The sequence below is a fragment of the Cydia fagiglandana genome, chromosome 12 (genome assembly GCF_963556715.1).
Source record: "Cydia fagiglandana chromosome 12, ilCydFagi1.1, whole genome shotgun sequence".
NCBI lineage: Eukaryota > Metazoa > Arthropoda > Insecta > Lepidoptera > Tortricidae > Cydia > Cydia fagiglandana.
In genome coordinates this window covers 4830494-4848434 of record NC_085943.1, presented here as the reverse complement: position 1 = coordinate 4848434, position 17941 = coordinate 4830494, and the positions used below count along the sequence as shown (strand labels likewise).

General features: G+C 43.3%; 1 protein-coding gene across 1 annotated transcript in view; it reads left to right on the top strand.

Annotated features, from left to right (window-relative positions):
- The window catches only part of LOC134669488 (ral GTPase-activating protein subunit beta), a 70789-nt gene that overhangs the window by 46774 nt on the left and 6074 nt on the right, over positions 1-17941 (top strand). The window contains exons 21-27 of the mRNA XM_063527075.1: positions 164-293; positions 1408-1509; positions 6500-6699; positions 10135-10282; positions 11628-11758; positions 14191-14369; positions 15203-15289. Coding sequence (XP_063383145.1) covers positions 164-293; positions 1408-1509; positions 6500-6699; positions 10135-10282; positions 11628-11758; positions 14191-14369; positions 15203-15289 — 977 coding nt within the window. The remainder of the gene's footprint in view (positions 1-163; positions 294-1407; positions 1510-6499; positions 6700-10134; positions 10283-11627; positions 11759-14190; positions 14370-15202; positions 15290-17941) is intronic.

The window sequence follows — 17941 nt, the reverse complement described above, 5'->3', positions numbered from 1 at the left end:
TTTACATATGAGTTTATTTTTCACCAATGAATAATTGAATAGTAGGCCATTTTTTTAAATGAGTAATAATTTTATATCCTCAAAGATTTTTTCCAATTTATTTTCTACTTAAAAATGCTAATCTACATTGTTTCGTATATAATTTCCATTTTTTTGGTAACAGTGACAGCGCATTCCCAAGCCTGGAGGCGGTGTTGCGCCAACTGAACGACCCGGAGGCGCCCACTCTATTCAAGCTGTTGGAACAACAGGCCGCGGTCGAGAAACGCGTTCAGGAGAGCGAAAATAACGCGGTAAGTTACATACTCCTTTTTTATGCCACGTCAGGCGTGGCTCACTCCGCGATTTCGTCGCTTTGCTACAGGTAGCTAAAAGTACATCCGTTTGACCCCAATTTTGGGGTTTGCCATAAGCCGCGCGTGGCGCTGTCGCCACCTAGCGGCCATATTTGTGCTGATCGTGACAGACGCGTTTTGTTAGAGAGTGAGTCTTCTGTACCTAGTACAATTATTTATTCTGTGGCCACGTCAGTTACGAAATTACAGTCAGCCTGATGGATAGTAATTGCTGACGCTTGTGACTCCAAGGGTCATGTTTGTGGGTTGCCGACGACTTTAAAAACTGGTGACTACCTATCAGTGTTGGCCGAAACGTTAATGCAATTGACCATTTTTGGCCATTAACCATCATAAATTGAACCGTAAACTGTAATCGTCCGTTGCGGTTTACGGTTCAATTTATAATGGTTAATGGTTAATGCAATTAACGTTTGGCCAACACTGCCACCTATACTCTACACTATACTGTTTCTTGACGAAATTTCTACAGGACGTTACTTAACGTTCGCAAAAATAGCACCGACTTCAGAATGCGCGACTATTTAGGTTTATGTTTCAGGTAGTAAGGTCAAGTAAGGTGTGCGTAGTACTTTTAGTAAATTTGTAAAAGTGTCACTTATTCTTACGAATTTGTTTTATTAGTCTGGGCTAAGCCGATGCCCAGGCCAGTTGGATTTTTAACATTTCGTCCAGGGCACATCTTTTCTTAACGCAAACTATCAAAAAACGTAGAGATACAAAAAGGCATGCAGTTCAAATGAATGAATTTGTAGTAAATCAAGTTTATAGTTAACAGTCCTGTCGTTTTTTTTTTTTCTACTCGTCGACTGTAATTCTTGAATTAAGGTTTCTTATACCAAACTACAATTGGGTATTTTTAATGTATGGGCTCCCAACTCAACTATAATATTCATTTCGATACAGTTTACTCAACTATAATGAAATTGGCCAATCACAGCTCGCCGCGATCAAGAGGACGAAACAAAACCATAGTTCAAATTAATTATTTATTTTAGGTTGTATGGTAGAAACATTTGGTTCATAAGTCAGTGCACAATTATTTATACAGGTGCCAGAAGAGTGTGTACCGCCCGAGCCCGTGACGGAGTTTCAGACGGCGCGGCTATTCTTGTCGCACTTCGGCTATCTCAACATCGGCGGGGAGAGAAAGGTAACGAAAGCATATTCTGTATACGTTCTATTAGCCATCAGAAATTTTTGCATTATTGTGACTTTTCATGTATCATTTAGGGCCCATTTCTCGAACTATATTAGGCTAATATTATTAGTGTGTTGTTATGGAAACCCATACAATTTGACAGTGTTTACTAATAATATTAGTTTAATACCGTTCGAGAAATGGGCCCCTAGTGTAGGAGTTAATAGAAGCCAATACTGTCATGCTTTGATTTAGGGGTCTCCAAAGTTTTAGACCCGAAGGACGTCCTCGCAGCGGGTTAATTTTATTTTTAAGTTAATTTATAAGGCCCACTTGCACCATCCCAATAACCCGGGGTTAAGCGGTTAAACCGTTAACCTAGTGTCAAATTGTACTGGTAACCATGGTAACTCCAGGTTTAACCGGTTAACTTCGGGTTAGTAGAATGGTGCAAGTGGGCCTTAGTTAGAAAGGCATAGCATAGTAACCCTAAATCGCTGTCAAATTTCGGTCGTGTAGGAAGTGTCCTTTCTGTACGGTAGTACTATTAGTTATCCTGTGTGTAGGCAGGGGGGTGTCACTACGCAGTTTAGGTACATTTGGCCGGCGCGCCGCTCGGGCCGGCAGGTGTATGGCAGTGGGCTGCCGCTCGACCGCACGATAGTCGTGTCGGGTAAGTAATATAATATATACCAATTATTAATATAACATTCACAAGATATACGCTCACTTTGTATAATTTTGAACAATATAAGTTTTGCATTGTATAAAACCCAAATCGTATAATGTCAAAATGGCTAATTTGTTTTTGAATAACATTCAATGTAGATAATTTCATATTGTATAAAACTTGAATTTCTTAAAAATTATATAGTCGAACGATCAAAAACTATATCAGTTAATAGATCTAAGAACATAAATGAATAATAAATTCCGGTAAGTTATTAAACCATGGACCAATTTCGTTTTGGCGCTTCGCCGGCCGCTACCGCGGCACGCTCTCTTCGCTCGCTCGGCTCGCGCACTATTTGTTCACAGTTCAACCTAACACTCCTCCTCGCTTCGCTCGTCGTCGTACCTAACGGAGACCTGCTTTAGTAAAGAACAACCGGCAGAAGATACTAATTACTTTGTTACATGTATGATATATTTTGGAAGGTATTTTTCTCATGTAATTATAATTATTATGTTATAATATATATAACATATTTCAAATATCTTTATTTGTATTAATTCCTATAAGTTATGAATGTTATATAAAAAATAATTAGCCAATACAAACTTTATATTATTTATTAATATATACGAAGTATGTTAGAGCATTTCTACCATATATGTTATAAACATATATTTTTTGTTGGTAGCCCCAACGTGTGTTATATGTTGTAAATGATATTAAAATTAGATTATATCAAATGTTGGTAGAGTCTGTGCGGAAAGAGAAGAGTCGTGGCAGAAACGGGAACTAACATTTTAAATTTTATATGGCAATCAAACCTTTGACATATGTCTTGTAAAAAGTAAACAAACTTCTGTCATTGTATATTATATTAACAAAAACCGCAAGTTTTATGCATAAAATATTTTCAAAACACGATGAAACCGTACATAAAACCACGAAAAATTATATTTAACATTGTTCGGTTTTGTCAGCGGGCAGAAAACGGCTAAGAGCCGACTATCGACTTACAAAAAGTCGCGGAACGTGTTTCCGCTATTCACGGGTATTGATGTTGTATTTAATATTAAATAATTACCTATTTAATAAGCCCCCTAAGTAACTTGTCTCCGGTACATAATCGGTAAGTATATTAATTCAAAATATATTAATTTTCATAAATATGCAGGTCATTCATGATCTTTAAAATAACTGACAAATAGTCTTGATACTTGCCATTTTATGCACATTTATATGTAATTTTTTTTCAGGATTGTGTAAAAGTACCTACGGTATCTCGAATAAAAGACCGCTAAGTAGGTGATATGCAAGAATTCGTAATCTACGTGCCGGATTCAAGCACATCCAGTTCCTCACATCAGTCCCTGGTTGTTCTGAAACTAGCTCAAACATAAGTGACATTGAATATTTTAATTCAGACTTCGATTACAAAGAATAAAACTTTTTTATAAAAATATTTCTTTATTTGTAAGTTCGTTTACTAGGTTCTGTTAGTTACGAAATTATAAGTATTTCATATTTAGCAGACTTTTCGGCGAAGTAAAATATCGTGAGATGAGAGAACCGGACATATCCCAATAAGGCCTACCTACTTATGCACTATTTTTATTCATATTCATATTTATTATTAATAATGTACAGATACATTACAAGTCAAGTTTACAATTGGTTAAATATATCCCAGATAGTAAAATTACAGGTCTAATGCCCAATTTCTACCCGATCTACCCGGTTTTGTATTAAAATAACTGTTGGACTGCACATATTAGGTAGTACATAAATGAGACTCTATCTTGTTTGGTACTAAAATTACAGTTGTTTGGTACTAAAGTTACAAATTCTTAACTAGTTTTAGCAGTTTTGTCAATCGCACTGTCACTTTTTAGTATGTGAGACATAAAAACAAGAGTGTGTTTTAAAAAGAAAACTAGTGCCTGCGCTAAATCAGAGGATTGATTTGACGAGCCGACACCACCACCAGGCTCCGTTTAGTAAGCCGTGGTAAAAAACCGGAACAAAAGGGATACAAGTATCATGACCTTTAGTGTCGTACTATAATCACGTGACCAGTGTTGTCAGCATAGCAAAAACCATAAAATAGCACTGGCGCGCCCTCAAATCCCACGACTCTTCTCTTTCCGCACAGACTCTATATATTATACGACGCACCCAGTCGGGGTAAGTAATATAATATATACCAATTATTAATATAACATTCACAAGATATACGCTCACTTTGTATAATTTTGAACAATATAAGTTTTGCATTGTATAAAACCCAAATCGTATAATGTCAAAATGGCTAATTTGTTTTTGAATAACATTCAATGTAGATAATTTCATATTGTATAAAACTTGAATTTCTTAAAAATTATATAGTCGAACGATCAAAAACTATATCAGTTAATAGATCTAAGAACATAAATGAATCATAAATTCCGGTAAGTTATTAAACCATGGACCAATTTCGTTTTGGCGCTTCGCCGGCCGCTACCGCGGCACGCTCTCTTCGCTCGCTCGGCTCGCGCACTATTTGTTCACAGTTCAACCTAACACTCCTCCTCGCTTCGCTCGTCGTCGTACCTAACGGAGACCTGCTTTAGTAAAGAACAACCGGCAGAAGATACTACAGTGAAACCTGGTTAATTGGCACCTGGATAAATGGAAAACCTCAATAATTGCAACCAAAAGTCCGGTCCCGGTCCCTTGAGACCAAAAGGCCTCTATAATTGAAATTTTGGAACCTCTGTAATTGCAATCTAGATTTTTGTGCTTTTCGTAATTTTGCCTCTGTAATTGACCACATCGCAACTTAAGACCTCTATAATTGACACTGTGCTAAAAAAAACCGTTATTTTTGCTCTTGTTTTTACCTCTATTATTGAAACGAGTCTTACTTATTACCTCTGTAATTGAAATAATGTAGTTGTAGACAGCAGAAACAATATTTTAATAGCTATGATCATTTTATTTATATCTCCATCCAGAATTCAATTTATTTATTGGGTATCTATAAACAGCCTGTAGTAGGTGAAATAGTTTTGATCAATAAAAAACAAAGTATGCTTTTTACATTCTAATAAAACTTTCTTTTACAATTCATGGGAAAATTTTAAACCCTAAGAAATTTTTATAAGAAAATAAAGTGGTAATTAATGTAGTGTAAAAATGCAAGTATAGACAGAAGCAATATAATATAGACCAGAAACCCAGAACGTAAGCATGTAAATCAATGTAAATCTACTTTAAATGGTTATTTGCACCTCCATAAAAGAAATTTGTCAGAACGCAACCTCTATTAATGAAAACCTCTATAATTGACACAACGATTTTTGAACCTCGTTAATTGACACGACCTGCTTAAATGAAAAACCTGGTTAATTGACAAAAACTGGCCGGTCCCTTGAGATTGCAATTATCCAGGTTCCACTGTAATTACTTTGTTACATGTATGATATATTTTGGAAGGTATTTTTCTCATGTAATTATAATTATTATGTTATAATATATATAACATATTTCAAATATCTTTATTTGTATTAATTCCTATAAGTTATGAATGTTATATAAAAAATAATTAGCCAATACAAACTTTATATTATTTATTAATATATACGAAGTATGTTAGAGCATTTCTACCATATATGTTATAAACATATATTTTTTGTTGGTAGCCCCAACGTGTGTTATATGTTGTAAATGATATTAAAATTAGATTATATCAAATGTTGGTATATATTATACGACGCACCCAGTCGTGTCACGTGGCGCTCGCGCAAAAAAGATTCACCGTTCGTGCGCGGTTATAAGTTTCATTTTTGTTGCAGGCGGCGTTTATAGGTATAATTTTATACCTAAATTTGACTTTTGTGAAGGAGTGAATTTTCTGTACGGTTGCCAACTTGGCATAAATGATGCCAGATCTGGCATATTTTCACTCGCTTTGGCACTAAAATTTTCCATTTAGCATCTGGCATATTTTTTAGCATAATCTAGTCTAAGCCAAGTTTGCACCAACTCGGCAGCAACAATATGCGCCATCGCCTTATGTGGTTCAGATTTTCATGTGAATTTTGACTTTTGTGGACGGATGGACGTCAACGGACTATATAAAGTTGGTCAAGCAGGTCTCGTCAGTAGAAAAAGGCGGTAAATTTGAAAAAAGTATGTGTTTTAAGTGTCTAATTTCAAGTGATATTTTAGCATTTATTTAGTATAGGTGTTTCAAAAATTTTCGGCATAATTTTGGCATAATCAAGACATTGGTCTAGCGTTTTTTCAAAATCCGAGTTGGCAACACTGTTAGTTATCCTGTGGTTGTAGGGCCTGGGACCTCGCCTGGTGGCGCTGGACGACTCAGCCCCCGGGTTCGCGGCGGCGCTGCGGCGCGTGGACTCGTGCGGCGCGCGCAGCGTGCTGACCGCGCACGTGCTGCTGGCGCGCGCCGGCCAGCGCGCCGCGCGCGACATCGTGGCCAACTCGCGCCGCCCGCCGCCCGCCGCCTTCGCGAGGATGCTGCGCGGGTACGTGTGATGTGTGTAGGGCCTGGGACCTCGCCTGGTGGCGCTGGACTCGTGCGGCGCGCGCAGCGTGCTGACCGCGCACGTGCTGCTGGCGCGCGCCGGCCAGCGCGCCGCGCGCGACATCGTGGCCAACTCGCGCCGCCCGCCGCCCGCCGCCTTCGCGAGGATGCTGCGCGGGTACGTGTGATGTGTGTAGGGCCTGGGACCTCGCCTGGTGGCGCTGGACTCGTGCGGCGCGCGCAGCGTGCTGACCGCGCACGTGCTGCTGGCGCGCGCCGGCCAGCGCGCCGCGCGCGACATCGTGGCCAACTCGCGCCGCCCGCCGCCCGCCGCCTTCGCGAGGATGCTGCGCGGGTACGTGTGATGTGTGTAGGGCCTGGGACCTCGCCTGGTGGCGCTGGACTCGTGCGGCGCGCGCAGCGTGCTGACCGCGCACGTGCTGCTGGCGCGCGCCGGCCAGCGCGCCGCGCGCGACATCGTGGCCAACTCGCGCCGCCCGCCGCCCGCCGCCTTCGCGAGGATGCTGCGCGGGTACGTGTGATGTGTGTAGGGCCTGGGACCTCGCCTGGTGGCGCTGGACTCGTGCGGCGCGCGCAGCGTGCTGACCGCGCACGTGCTGCTGGCGCGCGCCGGCCAGCGCGCCGCGCGCGACATCGTGGCCAACTCGCGCCGCCCGCCGCCCGCCGCCTTCGCGAGGATGCTGCGCGGGTACGTGTGATGTGTGTAGGGCCTGGGACCTCGCCTGGTGGCGCTGGACTCGTGCGGCGCGCGCAGCGTGCTGACCGCGCACGTGCTGCTGGCGCGCGCCGGCCAGCGCGCCGCGCGCGACATCGTGGCCAACTCGCGCCGCCCGCCGCCCGCCGCCTTCGCGAGGATGCTGCGCGGGTACGTGTGATGTGTGTAGGGCCTGGGACCTCGCCTGGTGGCGCTGGACTCGTGCGGCGCGCGCAGCGTGCTGACCGCGCACGTGCTGCTGGCGCGCGCCGGCCAGCGCGCCGCGCGCGACATCGTGGCCAACTCGCGCCGCCCGCCGCCCGCCGCCTTCGCGAGGATGCTGCGCGGGTACGTGTGATGTGTGTAGGGCCTGGGACCTCGCCTGGTGGCGCTGGACTCGTGCGGCGCGCGCAGCGTGCTGACCGCGCACGTGCTGCTGGCGCGCGCCGGCCAGCGCGCCGCGCGCGACATCGTGGCCAACTCGCGCCGCCCGCCGCCCGCCGCCTTCGCGAGGATGCTGCGCGGGTACGTGTGATGTGTGTAGGGCCTGGGACCTCGCCTGGTGGCGCTGGACTCGTGCGGCGCGCGCAGCGTGCTGACCGCGCACGTGCTGCTGGCGCGCGCCGGCCAGCGCGCCGCGCGCGACATCGTGGCCAACTCGCGCCGCCCGCCGCCCGCCGCCTTCGCGAGGATGCTGCGCGGGTACGTGTGATGTGTGTAGGGCCTGGGACCTCGCCTGGTGGCGCTGGACTCGTGCGGCGCGCGCAGCGTGCTGACCGCGCACGTGCTGCTGGCGCGCGCCGGCCAGCGCGCCGCGCGCGACATCGTGGCCAACTCGCGCCGCCCGCCGCCCGCCGCCTTCGCGAGGATGCTGCGCGGGTACGTGTGATGTGTGTAGGGCCTGGGACCTCGCCTGGTGGCGCTGGACTCGTGCGGCGCGCGCAGCGTGCTGACCGCGCACGTGCTGCTGGCGCGCGCCGGCCAGCGCGCCGCGCGCGACATCGTGGCCAACTCGCGCCGCCCGCCGCCCGCCGCCTTCGCGAGGATGCTGCGCGGGTACGTGTGATGTGTGTAGGGCCTGGGACCTCGCCTGGTGGCGCTGGACTCGTGCGGCGCGCGCAGCGTGCTGACCGCGCACGTGCTGCTGGCGCGCGCCGGCCAGCGCGCCGCGCGCGACATCGTGGCCAACTCGCGCCGCCCGCCGCCCGCCGCCTTCGCGAGGATGCTGCGCGGGTACCTTCCATCTTATAATGTACCCTATCCTCGTGCCGCCAGATGTACATTAGGATGTACAGTCAGTTTCGATGAAATGTCAACCTTAATAAAAAACAAATTAGGCAGCATTTCATTTGTCTCGTAAAATTTTCAAACAAATGAAATTCAACTCGATTGAAAATACAAAAGGATTCTAATTTCCTTGGCTATCATTTTGTATGGTGGGCGGCTCGAGGATAAACCGTAAACCAATCAAAATGCAATTCTTGCCTCGTAATTATTTTTAAGGTAAACTAATAACGACACAATCGACCTACTTTATAGATATTATAGACACTAACGCGGCGACACTTGGTTACTAATTAAGTGTAAGATAATTCAATACCAATTTAAGACATGTTCATGATTCTAATTTGTTTTATTGTTCTTTAAATTAGTATATTATCTCTTTGCCTGAGATACAGGATTATATTTCTAGCTCAGGCGCACGTAACAATGTACGTAAAATGTAAAAGTTCCCGCATAATGTAACATTGCGCCGTGTAAGTAATACCAAGTCATTCGTTGGTGGACTTTATGTCTTCGTATTAAGAGCGTTTTCACATTGTCTGATCCGATATAGGATCATACATCCACAATGTCAGGCCGCAGAGTGTACTGAGGGCCTACCGCGAACCACGTCCGATGTGTTGCCTCTCTGTCACACTTACTCGTACGTCTGAATTTACAAGTGTGACAGAGAGGCAACACTTCGAACGTGGTTCGCGGTAGGCCCCCTGCTGCGAGCCGTCCCTGCTTCAGCGGCACACATACGCGCACAAACCATAATTTTCGGTCCGACAGCTGACGGGGCGTCATACATGTCTGAAAGCCTGAAATTGGACAAGAAGACGGGGGTTCAGGTGCGCGAGTGACGTGACAATAAATCGTTGTCGTGTATGCAATTCCTATTAAATATTCCTAGTTCAGGCGCACGTAACAATGTACGTAAAATGTAAAAGCTCACGCATAATGTAGCAATAAAGTTTTAGCGTGGGGACTATAGCCCAAGCCCTCTCGCGCATGGGAGGAGGCCTGTGCTCAGCAGTGGGACGTATATAGGCTGAAATGATGATGATGATGAATAAGGTTTTCTCAATAAATTATTCTATTTTATTCTTATTCTATTGTTGGCGGCCCTTCACTGACAGCAATTCTCTGCTCGTTTTGATATCCCTGGTACAGTCAGTCACCTGCTATAGTATATTACACAACGAAGGCCGCAAAAATATCTGACACGATCTTATTTGTAGAGCCATAAGAGCGTGTCACATATTTTTGCGGCCTTCGAAGAGTAACATATTATTGCAGGTGACTGTACCTACCACAAATATACTTAGATTTAATTAACAATCAAGATCTAATTATTACTCGAACAGAAATACATTTTCTTTCAGTAGGTGGTTTTTTTTAAAACATCGTCGCTGTGTGGTGATGCCACCTTTAACAATTTCCTCTGTCCCCCAGTCTGGGCAAGCCGGTGCGCGTCCGTGGCCACCCGGGCTGGACGGGCCACGTGGCGACGAGCTACGACGCGCAGCCCGAGTACTTGTCCGCGCCGCCCCCCGCCCCCGCCGAGGACAACACCCCCTCCATCTACGACGGCAGGGAGCAGGTACTAGATAGACAGTTAGATAGAAGGACAGAAGGTTACGCACGGGTTAACAAATCACCTTAACCTTCCTCAAGAATCCCTCTATTGATAGGTGAAAACCTGTTCTGTAGTTTTTAAGTTTATCGCGAACATACAAACACATAAACACAGACGCGGCGCGCGACTTTGTTTTATAAGGTGTAGTGATTGGGTACATCACATGTTTTAGGTATAATAATTTATAAGGATAAGGTGGATTAACTGTGTGAGAGATGATATAAAATGTAAACAGGTGAATGATAAGATGATGAATGACAGAGAGACATGGAAGCGTAGCATGTTTCATGCTACGCCGGCCCCAAGGGAACGGTAAAGGGCATGCGAATGACGACTTTTTAAATATAATCTGACTTCCTTCGTCAAAATACGTTGGCTTGGCCGTTTCACCACCGACACGGACGTAAGGTGAAAAATGTATACACTGTCCATTACTTCTCTGCCAAGCCACATATCGTCGGGTGACAAGCAAAAGTCATTAAGTACTATCAAAAAATTAAAGTAACAATGCACTTTATTACATCTGTAACACGGTTTATTATCCAATAATTTCAATGGTGTGAGTTAGTGACTTTTGCTTGTCACCCGACGATATTTTGACGAAGGTTTCGAGCAACACCGGGAAGGGAGACGGCATTCATACTATTTCCTCTCTGCCGAAGCATGGGTACAATTGTACCTATGGCGATACGTGTACTGACTCGTCCGTACCTACACAAAAAGAGATCGAGGTTTGCAAGATTTGTCTTTCACGTGTGTCATTTTCTATGTATTTGTGTCATCATTATTTAGTTTAAAATTGTAGTTTAAACATTAACATGCTGTGTTTCAGAATTTCAAATTGGATTTTGAATGTAGTGAGTGAAAAGTGCGACTGTGTGCACGTTTTCCCCCGCAAAAAATGGCAGAAAGATTTGTACGGTAAAATATCGCTTGGACTCCTCCGTTCCAACATGTCGGAAGCCAGCATTGCTCGAAGGACGAAGGTGTAGAGTTAGTGTTAGGGCTTGTAGAGTTAGAGCGTGTAGAGCTAGTCGCTTGGCTCTACATGAGATCTGATTACTTTTAGGCCCCCCCCACATCTGGCGTCTTTCGAGCATCGGCGTCTACAATTCTATGGCCGACGTCGACGCAACGGCGCAGCGACGTCATTTTCCATAGCGCTGGACCGACGCCGACAGACGCCGACGCTCGAAAGACGCCAGATGTGGGGGGGGGCCCTTAGACAGCGCGAGCACATGGTCTCTTCTTGGCAACATTTTACATGACAATGTTTTGGTGGGATTATTAATTACATATTGTGCTGCAGGTACTTTACTGGTCAGACTCCAGCAACGAGATAGCGTTCGTCGTGCCGTCGGGACACGAGGTGGTCGACACGGACACGGACGATAAAAGCGACGTCAAATCTGACACCGACGGGAACTGTCTGTCTGCCAGGTGATTATTATAGCGGAAGCAGTTATAAAGTTGACCCAAAAATTTTTTATTAAGCTATGAGCTTCATCACATATGTTCCTTGAGTAATTCTAAGCATTTCAAGCCTGGGAGGCAATAACAAATGTGTGTCTACTCGGATTTGTAATGGATTCAAACTTTCAACCCCTTTTTAACCCTGTTAGGGGATGAATTTTACAAAACGCTGAAATTACTTTTCCTGTCTTTTAATAATATCCCCAAATACAAAGATTCAAGTCCCGCGTTCGAAAATTTTTTTGATATCCATACAAACTTTCAACTCCTTTTTCCCTTAGGGGATGAAAATTTAAAAACGCTGAAATTAGTATTCTTAAATTTTAATAATATATCGTTTTACGAAGTTTCAAATTCCTAGCTTAAAATAAAACTTGAACCCCATACAAACTTTCATCCCCTTTTTAACCCCCTTAGGGGTTGAATTTCTCAAAATCGCTTCTTATCTCTTGTACACTTTATAAATGTAATCTAGTGTGCAAATTTCAACTTTCTATCTTTTGTAGTTTCGGCTCCGCGTAGCAAAAATCTCCAACCAAATTTTTCACCTTTTTACGTTTTTCTCGTAAAATTACTATGAAATTGAAAAAACAAATATCAGCAATGAATTCTACGTCTTTGGTTTATACGAAAATGATACCAAACTTGCCCTAGTACCCACCAGGATCAGAGTAGATTTTTTTTAAAGATGACGGATGGCGGCCGTCTTTGTACCCCACCCTCCCCCACTTCAGGCTAGAAATGCTTAGAATTACTCAAATATCAGATGTGATGAAGCTCATAGCTTAATAAAAATTTTTTGGGTCATGTATGGCAGCGTTACATAACTGACTCCAGTATTAGAAGATTACCCATTAAGAAACTATACCCCGGTTTTTTTTTAAGATTTTTCTAACCTCAATGGTTGTGATTAATTGATTATCGACTTTTTCTTATAAATACTATGGTTGCTAACGACACTATAATTCAGTACATGTTACTCAGATTAACTATTGGAGGAAAAGAGTTACCACTTCTTTTGAGGTTATAAAATGTTACCGTGTGTACCGAAGTTTAACGTAAAATCCGGGCTAAATTAAATACGGGATCACTACCATCTGACGTACCTATATGTATGTTACGTACCATCCATCACTGAAAAGTCTGCTGACTATTTGATTTTTGAGTATCTATAATTACGAGTAGTAAATTCTTAATCAGGAAATATGTCTAAAACCTCTAACTCGCTTATTCATAAACGTTAACTAAAGTTGACAAGCCGATAATTGTCGTTAGTCCCTTTCCATCATACAATACGTCGGAAAGGGACAAACGATTATTATCGGCTTGTCAACTTTAGTAAGCGTTTATGAATAAGGGGGTAAAAATATATTGTGTTTTCTACGTATTTGGGTGGCCACCGTTCCTCATCCTACCAAGGGAACGGCTGCTCACGTTGACGAGACATCCTCATTAACCTTATTGTTATCGCCCGGGATCATAAAATTCTGTTGCTGGTTTGCGATAATAGTACATTATTGCAGAGGCCGGGAAAGGGCAATTCGTGGATGAGTTTCGATTTTGTCGGACGACGCGAAGCGGAGTCCGACAAAGAAGACGAATCCACGAATTGCTATTCCTGCCGAGGCGTATATAGTGCTTTTCTCCAAACATGCGAGGAAATAAGCTAAAATAATTATTATTTAAGCATCAAGCATCACTCAAATCAAACCTTCACATCCAAAATGTCAAAAACAATTTCCCTCTTTAATTAATTTTTAAAAGTTAAAGGCACAAACTTATTCTGCCATTCAGTACCATTCAATATTCGTTCATTCAATATAATTGCGCAATATAGTTTGTCAAACCAACTTTTCAGTTAGTAAGAACCAGGAAAACTACACCCATCCTTTTCTTTTGGGTGCTAGTACTAGTGTAAGACAAAGATAGTATGATTCTCTTTGTCTATGTTTGAAATGAGAAAGTCCTTTGACAAACTATGTAAGCTTTATGAACACGGATGAGATTTAAAAAAAATATAAAAATAATCTTTGATTTTATTAAGCAGTATTCGCACGATCATACACGTGAAATGATAGCTGATCGGGTCGTGTAGAAGCGGCTCGCGGCAATAATAATTGGCTGTTTGCGTTTTTTATTATTAAAAAGTAAAAAACACTACAGTAATAAGTTATTACTGTAGTGTTTTTTTACTTCCCGTCCGCTAGAACAGGACAGCGATAGTTTGATGTTTTTTAGTTAGAGTTTGACATTAACGAAGAACTTCCCGTACTATTTTTGCTACAGTAAGGTGTACATTTCCGAGCATATTGGAGAAAACAATTTAAATATGGCATTTTTTTATCGAATTCATTCATAAAAATCGATATTGTCACCCAATTCCTTCATCATTTGACCAGGAGTTCAGAAAAGGCGGTAGGGTCGTGCTGGGACGTGTCGAGCAACAGCTCGGGCGCGCCGTCCTACGAGCGGAGCATCAGCGAGTCCGACAAGGCGGAGCGCGGCCGCGCCAGTCTCAACGAGAAGGTGCGCGCGCTGTCGCTCGACCTCGACAAGCAACCAGGCGCACAGCTCACGGGTAAAAATATACAATTATACTTCATTTAAATATTATGGCTTATCTTATCTTATTGTTTTCGGGGGCCCTTGCGGATACACTTCGATCTTTTGTGCAGTTACCCCCTAGAGAAGGCCCGTCAGCTACTCAAGAGCTTTTCCCACCATATCCATGTGTCGGATGATGGAGCTTATGGGTAGCGTTCTAAAGTCCTTTGGTTCCAGATATACTGCACCAAAGTCCTTCATTCTTTGTCTGGCGAGGGCGTGACATTGCAACACATTAAGTGTTTCACTGTATCTTCCTCTTCACCACACATACGACAATCGGTGTTGTCAGAGTGTCCCATTTTGGCCAGAATTCCTTTGACCCCGTAATGGCCAGTAAACACCCCCGTTGTGATTTGGAGTTGTCTTTTGCTAAGTTTCCAAAGCTTTTTGCTCCAGCCGGAGTCTACTCCTTGCATAAAGAGCTTTGCATGCTTTAGACCCGTCAGACTGTCCCATTCTTCTTGATGTTTGGTCTTGGTATGGTCTTTAATAGCCGTTGTGATGGTTCCCTTAAATATTATGGCTAACTAATATTATCTGCGAAGAAATTCAAAGGTATATGTGAAGTCCCCAATCCGCATTGGGCTAGCGTGGGGACTATAGTCCAAGCCCTCTCACACATGGGAGGAGGCCTGTGCCCAGCAGTGGGACGTATATTATAGGCTGAGTTATTTATTTTTAATTTTATGGCTAAATAACATAACACCCATATTAGACAGTGCATTTTTGGACGGGACATGTGGGCAGTTTTCACAAACATTTTGTCGTGTGATTTTGAAACATTTTTCATTAACCTTGTTTCAGGAAGCGGTAGGCGTAATCGTGACTTCACGACGAAGATTCTGATTATCTGGTTGGAAGATTTTGAAGATCATCTGAATCTACCAATCGGTAAGACAATTTACGTAAACTAGGACTTAGAAATTTGAATTTAAGACGAAACAGGAGCTGAGCTCGAACTCAATTTTGAGATTTCAAGCTGAATATACCCGTCGCTCTGACGGGGCGTAACCGCGACGCGAGAAACTGTATTTGTGTGTGTAATGCACGCACACAGACGCGTGCGCTCGTACTAGCGCCCGCACGCACCTCACTGCTTGCAATTTGCAATGTTACTTTTCGTTACTACTACTACTACTACTAAGTAGGGTAATAAGCCAGTAACAGCCTAAACTAAAAATGAATCCTATTCACCTATAAACAGAATTCATTTTAGTATAAGGTTTCAATAAATGGCCAGCTTTCAATAACTGGCCACTTTATACTAAAATGAATTCTATTTATAGGTAAATAGAATTCATTTTTGGATTGGGGTGGCCTGTTACTGGTGAATTGCCCTATTTATGTACTTACCCCCTTATTCATAAACGTTTACTAAAGTTAACAAGCCAATAATAATCGTTTGTCCCTTTCCATCATATCAATACGTCGGAAAGGGACAAACGATTATTATCGGCTTGTCAACTTTAGTAAACGTTTATGAATAAGGCGGTTAGTGGTTAATACTAGTATCAAGTAGGTAAGTACTTTTTTTACAATAATGCTTAAAAACGAAGTATAGACATGACATATATAAATATTAACGTCTTTGTAAGGCAGGATTATACAGAACATGAACCATTTGTGCCATTTAGGTTTCTAGCTAAATTGGAAATTCTATAGAGTAAGAGTAAGTAGGAAACAAACAACCAATTCAGTTAGGACTAGTGAATGCAATCTAGATCTCGCACGTATTTTCTAAATTTAATCTAGTTGACCGGAAATCTCAATATTATATGCAATCTCGGTCGAGACCTCGATTGAAATTTTCGAGATCTCGAACAAGATTGAAAGTGAAATACTTTGCTTTAGGTAATATTTTTGACCTTACGAATAGATTCATGTTGTTCAGGCAGTGCTATTATGTGTCCGGTTTTAGCTCTATTATTGTTACGCAGTTTCTAAGTTAAATAGTGGTTTAACATTGGTAGCATTTCATAAAAGTAAAGTACATAATAATATATAAAAATTTTACCTTCCAATAAAATTATTATTATGTTTCCTATCCACATCGGATATCTTCATTAATTGTTTCATTGAGAGAGTAACGCGATCGTTGACCAATGATGCCGCTAGCGTCTATGTAGTCGCTCCGCCCCACGCCGTGACGTAGTTCCGCTTCCACTTCCTGCGAACCGTTGCTCGCTTCCCGCTACTCGCCACCGCCATGTCATTGTTGAGGAGAAGTACCGTCGGCATAAAAGTAGCCTAGTAGCCTGCCAGGAAGGCATTACTCAGATATCCGATGTGGATAGGAAACATAATAATAATTTTATTGGAAGGTAAAATTTTTATATTATGTGTTCCGTACTCCACATCGGATATCTTCATTGAGACCTGTTTATTATCTCCTGGTGGCGAGTTAGCGGGCGCGCAAGCGATAGGGCTACACCTACTGTCATAGAACTCAGAGAAAGAATAAATATGTATACACCATATTGCAACCCATGAAATCACAGTGACTCGTTATAATGTGAATTACAGGAAATTGAGAATTGAAATTGTAATCTCAGGTTCGAATCTGACGTTAAACTGGTTTAAGAGAATTCTCATTCGAAATCGCATCCGATCCGCAGAATCTCGGCGAGTCATGTTCCCAATTAACATAAGCGAAAATATCGCTAAGTGAATAGCTTTCCAGCCAATTTAGTTATTAAGTGCATCGTGGATCAAAAGCAATCGTAGGCGAGGCCGGCTTGGCTCATCCAACTGTGGCTGAAAGAAATAAGCGAAGTGTCCCCTAACATTTTGTGTAATTCTCGCAAGGTGACGTACTCAGACTACCTACTTATACTGGGTCTATACTTTATTCCGGAGCTTCTAAGAGTCCAGTCGGTAAGACACGTTATCTGGTTTAGAGCCGAATTTCGGACACAAAATAATAGCGTTAAAGTTATCTATGTAATTGCCCGGGCTACAGTGTAGTAGAGTAAGGTCATTGACCCTGCGGCCTGATGCTAACAGCAAAAGTGCGGCAGCTCTTCTATCGTACTTCTTCTAACGTACCTAACGTTGTAGGGCTATTTAAATTAGGGCAAGTAGATGTCTCGCGTCCCAAGCTGGTGCTTTGGGAGGCGCTGGTCTCGCTATTAATGGCGTTGGAAGAAGGCATAGTGTCCGATAGTGGTTCATATACAGCACTTGTGAAAGGCTTATGAACGAGTATCGTTCTGAAAGCTAACATTGATAATAGAAATAGACGTCTGAGATAGCTCGCTACTTCACTGGATAGAGGTACCTGGCAGTTGATCTTATTTTTTGATGCACCATAAAGACCGTTTCTACATTGTGGCCGTACATGCAGCCTAGACAAGGGGACGATCTAGGGGCTCCCGTTACTGTTTTCTATACAAACACAGTACCGGAATCGGGAATATCCGGTTCTTCCATATTAGTGAGACAGTGACAGTTGCGTTTCGTTCGCTACGTAGCGTTAGACCTTGGCATGTTATATGCATGCGCCAGTCACGCCAGCAGCGGACGTCACTCCTGATCCCGCCAGCT